This window comes from Danio rerio, chromosome 12, assembly GCF_052040795.2.
Source record: "Danio rerio strain M-AB ecotype USA chromosome 12, GRCz13ab, whole genome shotgun sequence".
Taxonomy (NCBI): Eukaryota; Metazoa; Chordata; class Actinopteri; order Cypriniformes; family Danionidae; genus Danio; species Danio rerio.
The window spans coordinates 9,205,862-9,222,891 of NC_141032.1; the positions used below are offsets into that span (position 1 = coordinate 9,205,862).

The following is a 17,030-nucleotide window of genomic DNA, read 5'->3' on the forward strand; positions in this document are numbered from 1 at the left end:
CAGCAGGTGACTACAGAACAGCATAAATAACAGTGTTGCTTTGTGTAACTGCTGTAAACAAACCAGATTGACGTCAAATCAAGCAGGACTTCATTGATATAATTGCAAAATTTGCAGTTAAATCCAGGCAAACTTTAGCATACAACTACACATTGTGCAATACAAAATCACAATCTTGTAAAATATCATTTAGGACTTTTAATACTTTATAAGGGCCTTCATTTTCTTTAAATTAATTTAATACTTTTTAGGGACAGCCTGCAACTGTACATTCCAAACACCTTTATTCGCATTTTTGTTAAATTAATAAAAGGCAAGACACTCACACATACCTGGGAGACGCCATTAGTTGAGGGCAGCTTGTTGAAGAGGGTGTTCTGCTTCCCAGCACACGAGCAGTGTGATTTAATGCTGTATTTCTCCCTGAGCATGTGCATAGCGCTCACCAGGTCCGTTAGAACTTAAAAAAAAAAAACACAAGACAAAATAAACACGTCAAAAGAAGCAGTCTTTTTCTCTTCTCCCAGCCAAAGGCGTAACCACAAGCAATTTGGGATCGTGCCAGAGCGAAAGCGTCTCTTTCCATACCAGTTCCAGGAATGATCTGTGTTGGCATCAGGTGCTTGTGATCATGAGGCTGTCCCTTGACACACTTCAACCAGGCGTACAGCTCTTTATCTGCGGAATAAGAAAAGGTGGATTACACACAGAAGCTGAGAGCGACAACGGCGCACAGAGAAGGGCGCTGTCACTGGCCCGTTTTCCTAAAGAGGAGCCACGGTGTTTATGCTTCAAAGTAAATAAGGAGCTCTGAGGCTTGGAAGTAAAGATACACAGATGCGATTCAGCAGAAGTGACACCTCTAGAGCTGGAGGCGTTTTTTTGTTAAAATGCCCTGCGGCAGAACTCAAGCCTGGAGAAGACAGGAAGAGCTGCTGCAGAAAGGGGGACTTAAATGAGAACAAAGAAAAGGAAGACACGAAGACGGAGGCACATTTCAAACCCTGGAGACAGCTGAGCTAGACGGTCCTACATTCACATCCTATTGCACGCACATGCAAGCTTTGCCATCAAAACCACAGTAAAAATGGCATATTTACCCCATTACAGCAGTCAGAAATTAACAATCAGTCTTATGTTTCCTTTTAGCATACATAAAATGTATGTTTTAACTTAAGACGTGTTAGGAAATCGATATTTAGTGTAATAATCATCATTTTTTTAATATTAACATCTTGGAAAAAAAAGTCATCAGGCACACTACCTGAAAAAAGTCTTGTCGCCTATCCAAGTTTTAGGAACAACAAATAATAACTTGACTGATCATTTGGTATCAGAAGTGGCTCATATGAAAGGCAAAGGCCTCTAGATGACGCTTATTTTACCAGCATAAAATATGATCATGCCTTGATTTTTAATGATTTAATTAGCACAGTAAGGTCTGACTTTGCTTTGACAAAAGTCTTGTCACTTAACAGAAATAATGTACAGCTATTCAATTGGTTCAGTCAAAAAACGGCCGCTATAGTTATAAAGTGACATGCGTCTGTTCATTACAGCATGAGCTGCAGAGGCTGCGCAGAGCGTGAGTCACCATAAGCGAGAGGTGCGGGCAGCCGAAAACATTTGGATGTGTTTATAGAAAAGGCCTTTTGTACTATGCATTGATATCAATAGTACGGTGGCCGGGAAGTGCAAAACAAAATTACTAAGTTTGAAACACTTTTACAAAGCTTGAGACAAATTTACATTATAAAAAAACATTTTTACCTTTCATCAGACACAATTACATAGGAAAAACAATTTTACAAAGGACGAAACAAATTTACATTTTAGAAAACAAATTAACAAGACGCAAAACACTTTTACAAATCCCGAAACAAATTTACAATTACAGATTCCCTACGGAAAGGGAATGTACCAACTGCCGGAAGTGACGCCGGAATTTACTAACTAAATTTGTTTCGGGATTTGTAAAAGTGTTTTGCGTCTTGTTAATTTGTTTTCTAAAATGTACATTTATTTGTTCCTTTGTAAAATTGTTTTTCCTATGTAATTGTGTCTGATGATAGGTAAAAATGTTTTTCAAAATGTAAATTTGTCTCAAGCTTTGTAAAAGTGTTTCAAACTTTGTAATGTTGTTTTGCACCTCCCGGCCACCGTACAATGGGGATGCAACGATTAGCCGATTTCATTATTAACTGCGCTTTAATTTGTCACAGTAAAAAAAAATTTTTCAATATGTTTATTGATTTTTTCGGTTTTCTCCCGATGAAATAGGCATACAACAACAATGCAGCCTACACAGCACATATCTACACCCTTTCTATATATGTATATACACATATACATACACACATAAGCACATTAAAATAACATAGGTAAATAAATATATAAACATCTTACAATGAGAGTTGTGCATGCCTTTCAGTGCAATGTAAACAAAAGATAAGTAAGACTAATTATTACCAAAATGATTATGTATGCATGAACGCAGATGGGAACAACAGTTAATCTAAATTGCTACTTACCTAATATAAAGCTTGAATTTACATTAGACGTGATAACCGTGAAACCATGATTATTTTTCAGACTACATAATCGTACAACCATCTATAATTGTTGCATCCCTAATTGTTATGCAGTTAAAAACAATACATATGAATGTGTCTGAATGTAGAAAAAGCCTACTGAGGCAATGCACTGCTTTTGTTGTGCTCTGAAATACAACACTTGAATGTTTGTACGAAAAAAAAGTCTATTGTGCAATGCACTGATATTTTGTGGTTTTAAAATACAATATATTAACATTTTAATGTAGAAAAAGCCAACGTGGCTGTCTTAAGGAAAAATAAAGCATATGCGCTTTCCTATGCTGTTGTGTTAACACTCATATAGCAAGTCATGTCTCTACAGCCCTTCGTTTGGGATGCTTTTCATGAACCGGCCCCCATGATCAACTAACTGAATAGCCCTGAACTAGGCTATGTTTTAACTTATGCACTACTGGTGCAACCGGCCCCAGAATAATAATATCATATTCAACAGTGCTCACTTCTGAGAAACTGAACATGCGAACACAATATAAAAAATAAAATCATAGCTACAAGCCACAACTGTCAAAATAGTAAAATAACATTAATGATAATAAAAACTATTAACTAGAGGGACATCTTTGCCCCCACATTATAATTTGCCGGGAGACTTTCAATGGTGTTATGACTTTCTGAGCCAGTGGCATATTAACAGCAGGAGTGTACAAGCACAGGCAGTGTTCAAAGGTGAATATGAAAATGACGACTGACCTTTGGAGCTCTTCCTCTCCTTGGCCTTATAACAGTCCAAACACACCACAAATCCACATTTTTGGCAGACCCAGTGAATGTTAAACAATGTGGCTTCACATGCGTCGCAGCTCTCTCTCACCCCGCGCACCGCTCTCTTCCAGGCGATCTTGGCTGCAGAGCAAAGCAAACAAGAGGAGGATGAAACAGACATAGACAGACTTTTTCCACCTTCTTCTTTCCTTCGCTGGTAACATTTCAGAACATAATGTACTACAATTTTACTCACAAAAGAGTATGTTTCTATACGTTTTAACAAAAAAGCTAAACAAACAGTAAACACTGTGTTGGTCAATGCAACACACCATCTTTCTTTATCCACGTAGTCGCTGTATTCTCAGTCATAACCAGCTGACAGAATTTGTCTCCAATGTAGCTGAGGATGTATTTGGAGGTTTCCAGGTCCAGGTTGTTTTCTTCATAAGCGTCTGACGCCCAGATACTGTGAGCCTCTTCATCATATTGATCAGGAGAGGAGAAGCCATCGATCCGGATCACTCCGTTCTTACTGTACGAGAGGCTGAAAGTCAAAGAAAATGTGCAATTAATCATCTTTCTGTAATAGTTTTCGAGTCCAGACTAAATCAAAAAAGCGACAGAGCTTTTTCTGTGGCTGGTCTGCTGTTGTGGAACAATCCGCCCCCATGAGATTAGAATGGCACCATTACTATCTTTTTTTTTTTTTACTTACCTATTCAATTTGGTCTATTAATATTATAGCAATAAGTTTGTTGATTGCTTTGTTTCTAAATATATATAGTTGAAATATATACAGTTGAATTATTACAAAGGATGTTTAACAGAGCAAGGACATTTTCACAGTATGTCTGATAATATTTTTTCTTCTGGAGAAAGTCATATTTGTTTTATTTCAGCTAGAATAAAAGAAGTTTTTAATTTTAAGGTCAAAATTATTAGCCCCTTTAAGCTATATTTGTTTTTTGATAGTCTACAAAAAAAACCATCCTTAGACAATGGCTTGCCTAATAAGCCTAACCTGCTACTAATTTTAATTTGTCAGTAACCTGGGTTAAGTGTTTCCTGTGAACTGTACACCATTGCAAAATCGGCTCGTTTAAGATCTGTTATCTTTAAAAATCAGCGAACTCCACTGCCATTTACTCCACTGATATTGAAAAAAGTGGGTCTCAGATTGTACAAAAAGCACTGCATTAAATTACATTTCCCCCGCCACGTCTGTAAAATATGAACATTTATTTTACCCCAGTTTATTCAAAAAACTTCTGCGCTAGTCTGTCGATTCTGATGGGCACGATAAACGATTTTTGTCTCGTTTTTTATGCTTAAGTAACTAAATGAATGCTAAAGTCTATTTAATTGATTGTATTTCAATTACATAACAACATCGATACTGTAAAATAACCGTATAAACTTGAAAAAAGTCACAATAACCGTCCACTGGAAGTTTATCAGTATGGGAAGAACCATTAGCTCTGCATTTACTCTATTAACCTCGTTAAGCCTTTAAATGTCACTTTGAGCTGTATAGAAGCGTCTTGTAAAATATCTAGTCAAATATTTTTTACTGTCATCATGGCAAAGATAAAACAAATCAGTTATTAAAAGAGTTATTAAAACTATTATGTTTAGAAAAATCTCTCTGTTAAACAGAAATTGAAACAGAAAAATAAACAGGGGGGCTAACATTTCTGGCTTCAACTGTATCTATTGTTTCTCTAGGTTTTATTGCCATGTTTTCATAATTATCTCAATATTTTTACAGAACATTACTCTCTCTCACAGCACTTTGATCAGTCTTGTGGCTGTATTTAAATGTGCTTTATAAATAAATGAACCTGCAATTAGAATTTATTTCCTGAACTCCTGTAACAACAAAATGAGGGGAAAACTGCACAAGCGAGACAGGGCAGAAAAAAACTACAAGTAAATTCTGTGAGATGACATCAAACTGGTTCCATAAAAAAAACTAAATAAAATTGAAAAAACAGTATTTTTAACCATGTCAAATTTGGTTACAACCACAACCACCGGAAACATAATTCTACATTCACTTTGTGCCTATAGACGGGACAAATTAACAACTTAACAAGTTAACTAGGTTAACTTCACATGACAGTTCGAGACAATGTTGTTTACTTAGTCTAATACAAAAGGAGCTTATTTCAAGCTGCAATAAGCAGTTCAGTTGTTTCAAAGAGACATTAATCTTTTGCTGTTCTTGGCATATCCTTTATTTTGTATTACCTTTATTTTTATAGTTTATTTCTAGCATTTTATAGCTTGTTTCCACTATAAAAGGAGTATTCTTCTAGTATACTCCTCATGTCTGTATTGTACTTCAATAATGAGACCAAAATAGGAATACTCCACGTCTTCATTTGATTTCTGTTTTCGATTATAACTTTATAATTAACTAAATTAATCTTAATCAGACTCTTAATCAGGCCCAATCCCAATCCCAATCCTGCCCCTTAACTAATCCCCTTACCCCTTATTTCGTGTGTTCATGTGAAGGGGTAGGGGTGTCCCAATTCTCTTTAGCTTGAAGGCATAGGGCTAAGGGGAATGGCCAGATACCCCTTTGAAACAAAGATTTTTCAAGACCACACTCGAAACTAAGGGGTAAGAAATTTTCCAAGAATACACCATCTACAACGGCAAAATGGCTACACACGAAATTAGGGAGATACACAAGTTATTACTTTTTGTCATTATTGCAAATTTTTACAACAAACAATTATGTTTTTAATGCATTCATAACCGCATAACAGTCTATCATACCCAGTCAGAAAAGTCTGGTGGCTGGGATTGAGCTTTTAACAGTGTCTGGTATAATGTTAATGTTGTTTTCGTGTCTTTCCATAGATGAATATGACCGCGGTGTAAATACACAGTACAGTTATGAGTTGTTATCGTAATGATAACAGGATATTGCTGCCTTTTGTGATTTCTTGAAGAAAAATACCAAAAAAACAATGCAACTGTAATAACTATAGCAGTCGGTGTAGTTGATGTCATATGTAGTAGGAGATTGCGATGATATATAATGGGGTGTGCGGGTGTTACAGTGGTGTCCCATTTCTTAAAGGTAAAATTTGAACATTTATTTCAAGGGCCAAGGGAAGTGGTAGGGGTAAAAAAAATAGAATTGGGATTGAGCCTCAGAGTATTGTCTTAATAGTGTTAAAATCTGTGTATTGGTGTCCATGTAAATGTACTTTTAGTTGCAAAACCTGAAAACTGTACTTGTATATTGGATTAAACTCATTTATGACAGTGAGTCAGTTATTCATTCATAATAGCAGTCATTTCGCCCTTAGCTGATGATTGATTATAAAGTGCGTTTGGCATGCTGTATCGGGAGAAAGCCCTGAGTTCATGAGATCCTCGAGCCCTGGGCTCTCCCCCTTTGCCGAGTGAGAGGGGAGTATGAGTTCAGGTAGTAGAGATGCGCGGATGGTGGTTACAGCCGCGGAATCCACGGATAAACCGCGGATCGGGCGGATGACGTAACGAAAAATGGGCGGTTGTACTGTTTTTGTACACATAGCTGGCACACCAACGAAAAAGCCTAGGACTGACTTTACAGAATGAGAGGAGGAATCGGATACACTAATTCTGGATGAAGTACAGAAGTCTTCCTCTACAAAATTAAGAATAGACGGATCAGCAGAGGAAAATCTACTTTCCTTTTGGGAGAAACAAGGCAGTCATTCCCACGTCTACAGCACCTTGCCAATAGAATTCTATGCATTCCAGCAACAAGTGCTGCGAGCGAGCGCTCCTTCAGTGCAGCAGGGCGCATTAGAGGCGAGGCGCTCTTGTCTGAATGTTGAAATGATGTGTCAAAATGCGTTTTCTATTAGGCTACTATAATAATAAAAAAATTGTGCAGTACAGTGCGTTTCATTTAGGCTATTTATTTATTTATTTTTGTCCCTGTGCACCGATTGGAGACGGAGTTCACTGCTGATATTCTGAGAGCTTTATAGGGTGCTTCTCATTTCTTATTTGTGTATCCTCGTTTCCTTCCCTTGCTTTCTTTCCTCGTCTTTCGACCCCTATAGGATGCGAGGGAAGGACGCAAAAAAAAAAACTCAAGGACCGAGGAATCGAATCAAGTGAAAAGACACGTCCTCGTATTGTTTAGCATCACTTCAAAGCGTCAATTAATGCTGGATTTGACTTGCACGTTTGGATTAACTGCATGTCATTAAAGTCATTCTCTATTTTCTAATAATCAATAAAGAAACATTCATTTAATAATAAAAAGGAATAAGCCATTCAAATAAAGAAATCAGTCAGCAGATGGAGGGCGAGTGTGGTTTTAAAAATTGGTCAAAAATGTTAGTGCGGATGGATGGCGGACGGATGATGAGTTTTATGATGCAGTTGCGGATGAAATAATAGCCCATCCGCGCATCTCTATCAGGTAGGTTTCGAGAACTCCCCTACTTGATAATAGTAGATGTGGATTATGAATGCTATAGAGTTTGAATACTGGATTCAACGCTTGTCTATGGTGTCAATTTAGTTTTGTCAATTTACTTGTGTAACATGCTTTTGGACTGTAGGAGAAAACGGGAGAGCCCGGGGAAAACCCACGCAAACATGGAGAGAACATGCAAACTCCACACAGAAATGCCGACTTGGTAAGATCTGAGCCAGTGACATTCTTGCTGTGAGGCAATGATGCTAACCATTGGGCCTAAGTGCTGCCCTGACGAGGAAATGGGAGGAGTAGGGGTGGAAGGGGAATTCTTCAAGACAAAGATGGCTAAGGTAAGATACTCTGGTTATTTATAGTGATTTAAGAATCGTCTAATTGGTGAATCATGAGTTAGCTAATGAGGACCAGCTGCTATCAATCATAATAACGTGCTCCTTTCGAAATTAGTTTATAAATAAACTTCACTTAGTTTCTAAATGCATCCACTATTTTGAATGAATCATTTGAATTAATAATTCTGTGAATTACTTTTCAAAGACAGGCACTAGGCACCACCCGCTGTTAGTTTTAGTATAGTAGGTATTTATTCACTGGTGTTTGGTTAAGCACAGTTCCAAAAAAGAAATAAAATCAATGTAAAATCAATTTAAAACTCTGTAGTAGCACTGTACTCTCGCGTTTGTTTTTGAAAACACTATTGGTTGGGTTTAGGGAAGGGTTTTTCTGTGTGTGATCTGTACCACAAGCCCTGCATTCTTATGAATGTGCAAGACAGTTGTGTATCTGAAATGTAAAACAAAATGTACCCTATGTGACGAATTTCAGATTCACAAAAACGTAGACAGTGCCCTCTAGCAGATTTGTCATCTGAATTGTGCAATGAAACTTACCCAGAGAAGTGTATTTTACATTTCGCAAACAATTAGGCTAATGCACATATATACATTCAGTCTGGGTTGGCTATACTACACATATTATCAGTATTTCCATGCAACCTGATGATGGTGTGATTAATAGTTCTTGATTTATGCTCACCGGCGGAAGTGGTAGAAGCGGCAGAAGACAGGTGAGTGAGTAGGTTCTTCTCCCTTCTTGGTGCGGATGGAGCGGCACTCTCTGCACTTCTGTAAGTTGGGTCCAATTTCTGTGCATGAATCATCCTGTAGGAAGGACTCACCCGTCTGCTTTAACTTCTTTACCTTTCTCCAATCCTTCAGCACTGACCGGGGAATGCCATCTATAAATTACATGCCATTTATTACATTAGGTTTTCTATTTAAAAATGAACTGCATGAAAATGAATATCTGAATAACTAGTGCAAAATGATTAGCCTGGCTAATCAGATTAGTTCAGATTAGTTCATTATAATCACAAGGTGCAGATGGTGAGATACTTGTGCAAAGTGTAAAAAGTTAATATTTATGTTGTAATAGCATGTAAGCACATTTATGAAGCATGACAGTCGTGACCTACTGTAATGTTAGTGACCCAGAGCTTAAGAAGCTATGCAATTACAAAAAAGAGGCTCAATTTTGCTACACAGCAATCATCAGAAAGGACTAATAAAAGCCCAAGTGTTCTTGGAGATGTTTTCCACATAAATGTGAGCGTTCTAGGAGAAGCCATTTGCACAGCTGTTGTCCAGATGTTCACCAAACACACCTCACTCTCTTTCTCACACACAGCAAACCTTCCAGTAACCCCAAAGTTTAGGCCAACACGAAACAGGAATTTACAACACGTTTTACTTGTGAATTGTCTAACATTGTCTATGTTTAAACTAAATTTAAGTATTCAGTAAGATTCAATACACATTTGATGCATCAGAAATTCACAGAACGGTAAAAAGGGGTGTTAAATACAGGGCTCGAAATTATGCGCCCAAAATTTTGTCTATGCAACCTATATATTTGGGAACATTTGTGCGAGTGTATAAAATTGTTGTGTGCAACTAATTTTTACTGCAAAATGTTCACCACATGCGAGGATTCGAGAGACATTCATGCAGAATGCATCTTTGCACTTGAAACGCGAAACGCAGCGCTCAGGAATGGTTTAAAACAGTTGTCATGTCAACTTACTGCAGTAAACAAAGCCAAGTCTGTAATGCTTGCCCCGCCTTTGCGCTCTTCTTATTGGCCCGCTGTTCTAGCACTGAAATATCAGCTGTCAATCACTCAGTCAATGCCTTCTGGCTTGGGATGACAGAGAGAGCTACTACCGTGAAAAACAGTAAAGCGCTGAAGATGAGAATGAAGACTGACAGATTGTGTTTTAGAAACCATGGCATCTAAAGTTACAAATAATGACGCATCTTAGTAGTGATCATGTGCTGAATGTTAATCCACCATCTACACTTTTTGAAGAGTGGATAAAAGACTTCCATTGGCTTCAAGTCCGCTATGAAAAGTCTGTGGGATGGAATTTTCTGGTAACTGTTTGCCACATCTAGCACGAGAGGTATTGTTTAACGCATATTCATATAATCGCCAGATGCTGTCCCCTGTGTAAGTGGCAGCTATATGTCAAATTTAACACCACGTAAACAATCGCAAATGGGCTTGCACTAAGTAAGCTAATATCGCTACACACGAAAAGACCGGTATTGCTATTAACATGACGTATGCATATAATTAGGTACAGTATATGTCAAAAACATCAGTGGAATATCAGACAGCACTAGTGAGAACAGTACAGTTATATCGTTAACAGGGTCATTCATGTCAAGCAGTGTGTGCAGGGCCGGTGAGCGATCCGTGTACCTTTTGCTCACTCAGTTATGTTATAAAAATCTATTTTCTTGTGATAACGGGATTTCGTTGAGACATATTTTCCTCACGCTTGCATATATTTTTTTGCTTGATAGTTTGATTACTATTGATTTCAAATGCAATACATATATTTGTATAACATTTGAAGTAACAGTGCTTATAATTGGTGGGTGCGACTAGATTTTGGCTGATGCACCTAAATTTTTAAAGTTAGGAGCACCGGTGCTAACAAGCAAAAAGGTTAATTTCGAGCCCTGAAATAGCATTTGGGAATTTTGGAGGTCAACAATTTTTGCTGATATTGATAAAACTTGGATTACATTAGCATTCATCAGCATTGAATTTGCAATTACATACTTACTATTAGACTTTATTACCAAAACATAACCAAAGCTGCATTTTACCCACAATACAACAGCAATTTAAAATGTCTAAAGAGCTTTTGGTTAGCTTTTAGTTAACATTATTTCTAACCTAGGTACCAGCAAGAAAGCTTAAAACTCGAAGAATGCACAAATATTGTACTAACAAAGCATTTTCAACCAGTGATGTGAACTGTGGTGCACTTACTAGTACTGGCCAGCTTGAGTTTGGTTTTTTCCTTGGCACTCCGGAAAATACCATTGGGTTTAACCTCGTCCTCCTCCTTCTCATTGTCTCCCTTCCTTTTCTGCATGTCGTTCTGCTTCTTTTTGTAAGTGGGCTTGGGTTGCCGTTTAGTCCTTTGCTCCAGCTTGCTCTCGCTGGAGTCTGAGTCATCGCCACTCTCTGAACACGATTCATATGGACGCTTGGGGGTACGGCGTGTCTTTCTGTCCTCCTGGGACAGCTTGTCCTCTTGTCCTTTGCTGTCCTTGCCCATATCAACATCGCCGGATGCGGGGGCAATCAGGTTGACAGAACATGGCTTAATTAGCTCAGAAATGGCATTGCCACCCTTTTCAGGTTTGTTTGTGTTTTTGTCCTCCTCTGAGTGTCGTGTGAGCCAGGCTTTCTTGAGTTTGTGGTAGTTAGACTGGCACACCTGCGCTGCCTGTCCATTGGGCAACGGGCTGGCTTTGCTGGGAGGATTGCTGGGCGTGGAATTCTCCTGGGCAATTGTGGGTGAGTCCTGAGAGGATCTGACGCTACCGCTCTCACTTTCAGAAGCGCTGCTGGAGCCACGAGACTGTGCAGCAGCCAGAGCGGCTTTGGCCTTCTTTAGGTGAACAAAATTTCTTGAGTAGGCCTGTGGGGTGCCAGCGGAGCAGGCCTGAGGCAGGCCACTAGGGGAGGTGGTTCTCGAACCTCCCTTCTGTGACTCAACAATAGAGGGAGGACGGCTATTGGAAGGAGAGCTCTCCAGTCTCTTACTAACACTAGTGGCAGAGATGGAAAAGGACATATCTGGTCCATTGTGGCTCTGCGTGCTAAATGTGCCGCTGGCAGCAGCAATGGCTTCATTAGTCTTAGTGCTGCACACAGAATTGGCCACAACTGCCACTGAGCTGGGAATGACACCCGGTGATGCTCTAATCAGGTTTTTGTTGTACTGATCACTGGGATCCTCCAAATTTGTGTTTGGTAGGATGACTCTCCCAGATTCCCTGTTCTCTGCCACTTTCAGGCAGTCCGCCTGAGTGCGTCCAGGAAACAATCTGCCACCAAGTTGCTCTTTGGAGGCCATCTTAGGACCTGGCGAGCCGTCGTATTTTATGCAAGTAGAAGGGCGGACAATAACAGATGCCATGGCTGCCTGTGGCTTCCCTTGGCTATTCTCTGAATGCCAGGCCACTTTCTCATGGCTCTTTGCTTCCCCGCCAGTCCGCCAGGAGTCTGCCGAGCCCAGCTCGGCTCCGCTTTTTTCATCCCTGAGCTCTGGGAGCAGGGTGGGCGGCTTCTGTTGTTCTGACACTTTCCCTGCCTGACTCACGGGCTGGATGGGGGTGAGTGTAGGTGGGGAAAGTCGACCGTAGCCCCCCTCCTTGCGGTCAAGCGCCTGCTGGGTGGGCGGAGTAAAGACTGGCGCTCTACGCAAGGCTGGCATACCCTTAGGCTGATTGGAGGGAGAGATGGCAGGGCTACAGCGATCGCTGACTGTCACCACTGAGGTACCGAGTGAGTGTATGGGTGCTTGTTGACTGAGCTGTTCAGAGATCTTGCCCATCAGTCCCTCTCCCTCTGGCTGATGCTTAATGAGAGGTGGAGGCTTGGACAAAGACTTGGTATGACTAGGGTTATACGAGCCCAAAGACAGGGGGCTAGAGGTCGGGGGTGCCTTGTCAAAGTACGGATTAAGATCTTTGGATTGAAAAAGTCGTGGTGGTTCATTAACAACACTATTTGACAGGGTAGTAAAGTAGTTGGTTTGAGGGAGAGACTGAGATACAGAGTGTTTGTACTTGTACAGATCAGCCATAGAGTGCTCTGTCTCTTTCTCGTGGCTTTTGGGCTGGGAGGAAATAGGACGTGGAAAGGGCTCATGCTCAGCCTCCCCAGCACGAATCTTGGCGGTGAAGGGGGCCATTTCAATGCTCTCCAGTAGGATGCGGCGGTTCTCCTCCTTGTATTTGCTGGTGCGGTCAGGTCCCTCCTGAGGCATACGTGGTGGTAGCTGCTGCTTGTTGTGGGGGGACTCCATGTAGAGACGGTGCAGCTCCTTGTTGGTGGGTGTCCGGCTGCGGTCTGGCTCTTGCTTCAGGTGAGCACTGGCCAGGCTACGCATGGGGTCCACGAACACACTCTTCTCCTGATCTCTAAAGAAACAATTTAAAAAGAAATAAATCAACACCAAAAAAATCATTACATTATGCTGTCAACATACTACTAGTGTTACTACTAGTGTAAATGATGTTTAACAGATATAGTGATGATGGACCAATACTTCTATTTTAGTATCACAGTGAGTGTGTTCCTACTCAGCTATTAGGTAACTGCAATGGGGTGGTTCAAATGGGTGCAGGCATTCGGCGGCTATAATAGAATAGTTTAATTATGTGCACAGTCACTGAATGAGCATACAGTGCTCCTATCACATGGCATTTGTTCCACCTCGGGTCACAAGGTATTTAACAGCTAGCAGCAGTTCCAGGCACTGCAGGACTGTGGGAATGGATTAACCGTGTGTGTTAATGACAGACAGAGACAGACTTAAGTGTGTGAGTGCTCACTCTTTGTGGAGTTCTCCGGGGGTTTTGGAGAGCGGCGGGCTGGAGTGTGAGCTGATCTTAATGGATCGATGAGGATCTGCACTGGCTGGTCTTCCCGGGACATGGCTCAAAATCCCCATGCTATCTGCTGAGGTTACAGGGGTGGGCTGGTGCAGCCAGGGGCTGGTAGTGTTCTGCAACGTGCACACACAAACGAACAGAAGGTCGTAATCCACTCAGGGCAACAAACACTTTTCCTGACAAGTCAGACCACGCATGTTTTGTGCATTAGAATCTCATTCCATGATGACACATTTTCACAATAAAGCATATTACATAAATCGATGCCAGTTGAGTTACATTATCCTAAAATATTCTGGGTCTGTAGGAGAACTATTCAATTATTTTCTTTGGCAACACACACTTCATGCCGCCATCTGAACTGAACATCTGTTCCTCAGTCAAATTTGACTAAATTACCATGAACATGTCTGAACTTTAAAAACTTGAAGATGTGTTCAAGCATGACAAACTAGCACATGCCCGCACACTAAACTTAATTATTATAGTGCATATTCTGGTTAAGCTCAAAACAAAACAATCCCTGACAGGAGTAGGAGACAAAGCATATGTCCTTTAAACAACCACAGTCATACATTGTTTGTCCTTTTTAACACAACACACGCTGCTTTAAATACACAGTGTATATAAATTAGAAAAGCCAGGGCTAGTCAACAGATAGACACACACATACCCTCCTCAGGCTGGAGTCTGAATTGACAGCATTCTCCGGATGTACCCACTTGTATCCAGGTGGGTAGGAGTGGGTACCGTTTGGGTACTGCCAGATGATGGGGTAGAGGCCAAGCTGGTTGTATGAGGCACCTCCATGTGTCTGGGCAAGCAGGGAAGGGGGTGGCTGCTGCTGGAGGTACTGCTGTGGCGGGTGGGGATGATGGTGGGCTAGGGCCAAGTGTCCAAGTCCAGAAGAGTCCAGGCGGGGATGGCTGCTCAAGATGGAGCCTGGTGGAATTGTGGGCAGCACGGTTTGCAGCAGGTGTGGGTGGTGAACAGAGTGGCTCATGGAGGAAGAAGGGAGAAGATGAGTTGGGTGGTGTGAGGTGGGAGTGAGACAGGTGGCGTGAGAAGAACCGTGTAGTGGATGCAGGTGCGGGTGCAGGTATGCGGTGTGGTTGCTGTCTGATTCAGGCCGCAGCAATGCAGGGTCCCGGTACACTGTGAAATGCTCATTTTTGTCAACAACAAGTGGGCTTTTTGTGGACTCGCATGGTGCCCCACGGGCTGGAACAGGTTTAAAACTAGATCGGGGTATGTCTGGCTCAGGTTTGAGTGCCAAGCGGCCTGTTGTAGGTAGGTTTTCAGGATGCCGCTGTTTATGTTTGGACACCTCAGGGGACGTATTTGGTTTGGGCTTGCAGGATTCATGAATGCTGTGAGCTTTTGACTTTAAGATGTCAGGTGAAGGATTGCACTTGGGCTTGAGGATGTCAGGGGATGAGTTTGATTTAGGTTTGGGCAAGTCAGGGGAAGGACTGGGTTTATGGGTTTTCCTGATCTCCTCCGTAACGGAGGCATTTTTAATAACCATAGAAGTGTACTGCTGCTGGAGCTTCCCTCTCTCACCCAGGGCTGCTGACTCACTAACTGATGTCACCGGTCTTATGACCTCAGAGTGGGCGAATTCGATTTTACTGCCTATGTTGCGAGAGTTCTGCTGCTGCTCACCATCCGGCCTCCTGCACTCTAAATGGGAGGTGTTTAGCACCAAATGTCTGGATTCAGGGATGTAGCCATCACATTTCTGTGACGCCAATAGGGCTGATACAGCCTCAGAGTTCTCTCTTGAACTTGGCTGCGTGTTGGAATCCTCTGTGATATCAATCACGCACTTGGGTGTGTGCGTCCGAGGTATCCCTGTGCCATAATGGTCCTTGGGGAGGGTGTTCACAGTGCTTTTCACAATGCAGCTTTGGACCTCCATTGGTCCCGAGGCTTGGTTCTGTGTACAGGAGGCCAGAGGAGGGAGCGGAGATCTCCGTTCTCCCAACCGCTCACTCTCTGCCAGCTGAGTCACCTCCAAAGCTACCGGCTTGCTGCTTTTATCCTGCATCTCATCCCAGGGGGACAGCCTATTGATGACACTCAACTCATCCATGGACTTGGATCCCTGTGACTTCTCCTCCTCCTCTGGAACTTTTGAAGTGCTCTTGCATTTGAGCTCATTCTCTGAACTGTGCTCCGATGAGGAGTCTACACTCCGCTTGTTAGAGTTCTCAGAGTCGCTGCTCTCAGAGAGGTCAGACGCCTCTGTTTTGAGCCGCTTGAGACTGCCCTTCTTGTCCTCTTCATCTGCTTTTCTCCTCTTGTTTGTTTGCTTGCTTTTGTTTTTAGAAGAGTCTAAAAAGGAAAGAAAAACTTTGTCAGGGAGAACTTTCAACAAAGAGTCAAAGAGCGCCACCATCATACATATCCATACAAGCCGAATGAAAAGAAACTCAATCCAAATGATTATTCAAGCACGGATAAGGATGATGTCATTTTGTACTTAGGTTAAAGGCTGATTGAATCTTAAGTGCTGCATTACAACTGTGATGGATGGAACTCGGGTAGAATTTATGCACACTTAAAAAGTCCATTTCACTGCGGTGGCTGCACTCACCTCATCTCTCAAAGACCCAACACCCTGCCAAATACTGTACTGCAGAAATTATGATGGAGGGATTTTAATGTTCTTTTACCAGACAGCCATCTGGCCAAAAAGCAAGCACTGAACTTATCCAGTAGAACAATTTTGTCAACTTTAATATATAGCACTACTGAGCCAAGCATAATAGCCTCTGTATAACATGAAAGCCATAATAGGGGAAAATCCAATCAATCCAGAGTATATTCATTATGTTTTAATTCCTCTGAGTGGGGAGCTGCAATTGCCGTTTCATTTCTCATCTAAGTTCAAATATGACTGAATTTAAGTTATTTGAGTTATTTTTATTTCATTTAGTCCATTAAGGATTATTAATAAAAATATTTCATATTTAGCATCTGCAATATTTACCATGTTTAGTACAAGACAAGAGTTGGGTTGGGTCAAGAGCTTAAAGCTCACAGTATTATGAAAGCAAAACAATTGGCTCAATATTGAGGCAAAAACTGTGCTTGAAAGGTCTTAGTAACAATGGACTATATGCGTGGCAAGTGTTTTTCAGCCAGTGATGAACTTCTGAAATAAGGCATGTACACTGCCTGACAAAAGTCTAGTTGATCATTTGGTATCAGAAGTGGCTCACACAAAAAGAAAAGGCCTCTAGATGAATCTTATCTTACCAAAACGAA

The 17,030-nt window shown here is 41.2% G+C and overlaps 1 protein-coding gene and 1 long non-coding RNA gene across 53 annotated transcripts in view; one reads left to right on the top strand and one right to left on the bottom strand.

Moving 5' to 3' along the window:
- LOC147834393 (uncharacterized) overlaps positions 1–17,030 on the top strand; it is a 529,770-nt gene that overhangs the window by 194,637 nt on the left and 318,103 nt on the right. The window lies entirely within an intron of this gene.
- Positions 1–17,030, bottom strand: part of jmjd1cb (jumonji domain containing 1Cb) — a 231,102-nt gene that overhangs the window by 29,392 nt on the left and 184,680 nt on the right. For 26 of the 50 annotated variants that reach the window (XM_087275822.1, XM_087275820.1, XM_087275818.1 and 23 more), the window contains 8 exons: positions 14,431–16,094; positions 13,698–13,870; positions 11,119–13,283; positions 8,812–9,013; positions 3,650–3,864; positions 3,306–3,458; positions 589–678; positions 333–460 (listed from right to left, as the gene is read on the bottom strand). In XM_087275822.1, the coding sequence (XP_087131948.1) occupies positions 333–460; positions 589–678; positions 3,306–3,458; positions 3,650–3,864; positions 8,812–9,013; positions 11,119–13,283; positions 13,698–13,870; positions 14,431–16,094 (4,790 nt within the window). Of the gene's footprint in view, positions 1–326; positions 461–588; positions 679–3,305; positions 3,459–3,649; positions 3,865–8,811; positions 9,014–11,118; positions 13,284–13,697; positions 13,871–14,430; positions 16,095–17,030 lie in introns of all 50 variants that reach the window. The other 24 variants (XM_087275821.1, XM_087275819.1, XM_087275816.1 and 21 more) reach the window with 1 other exon arrangement.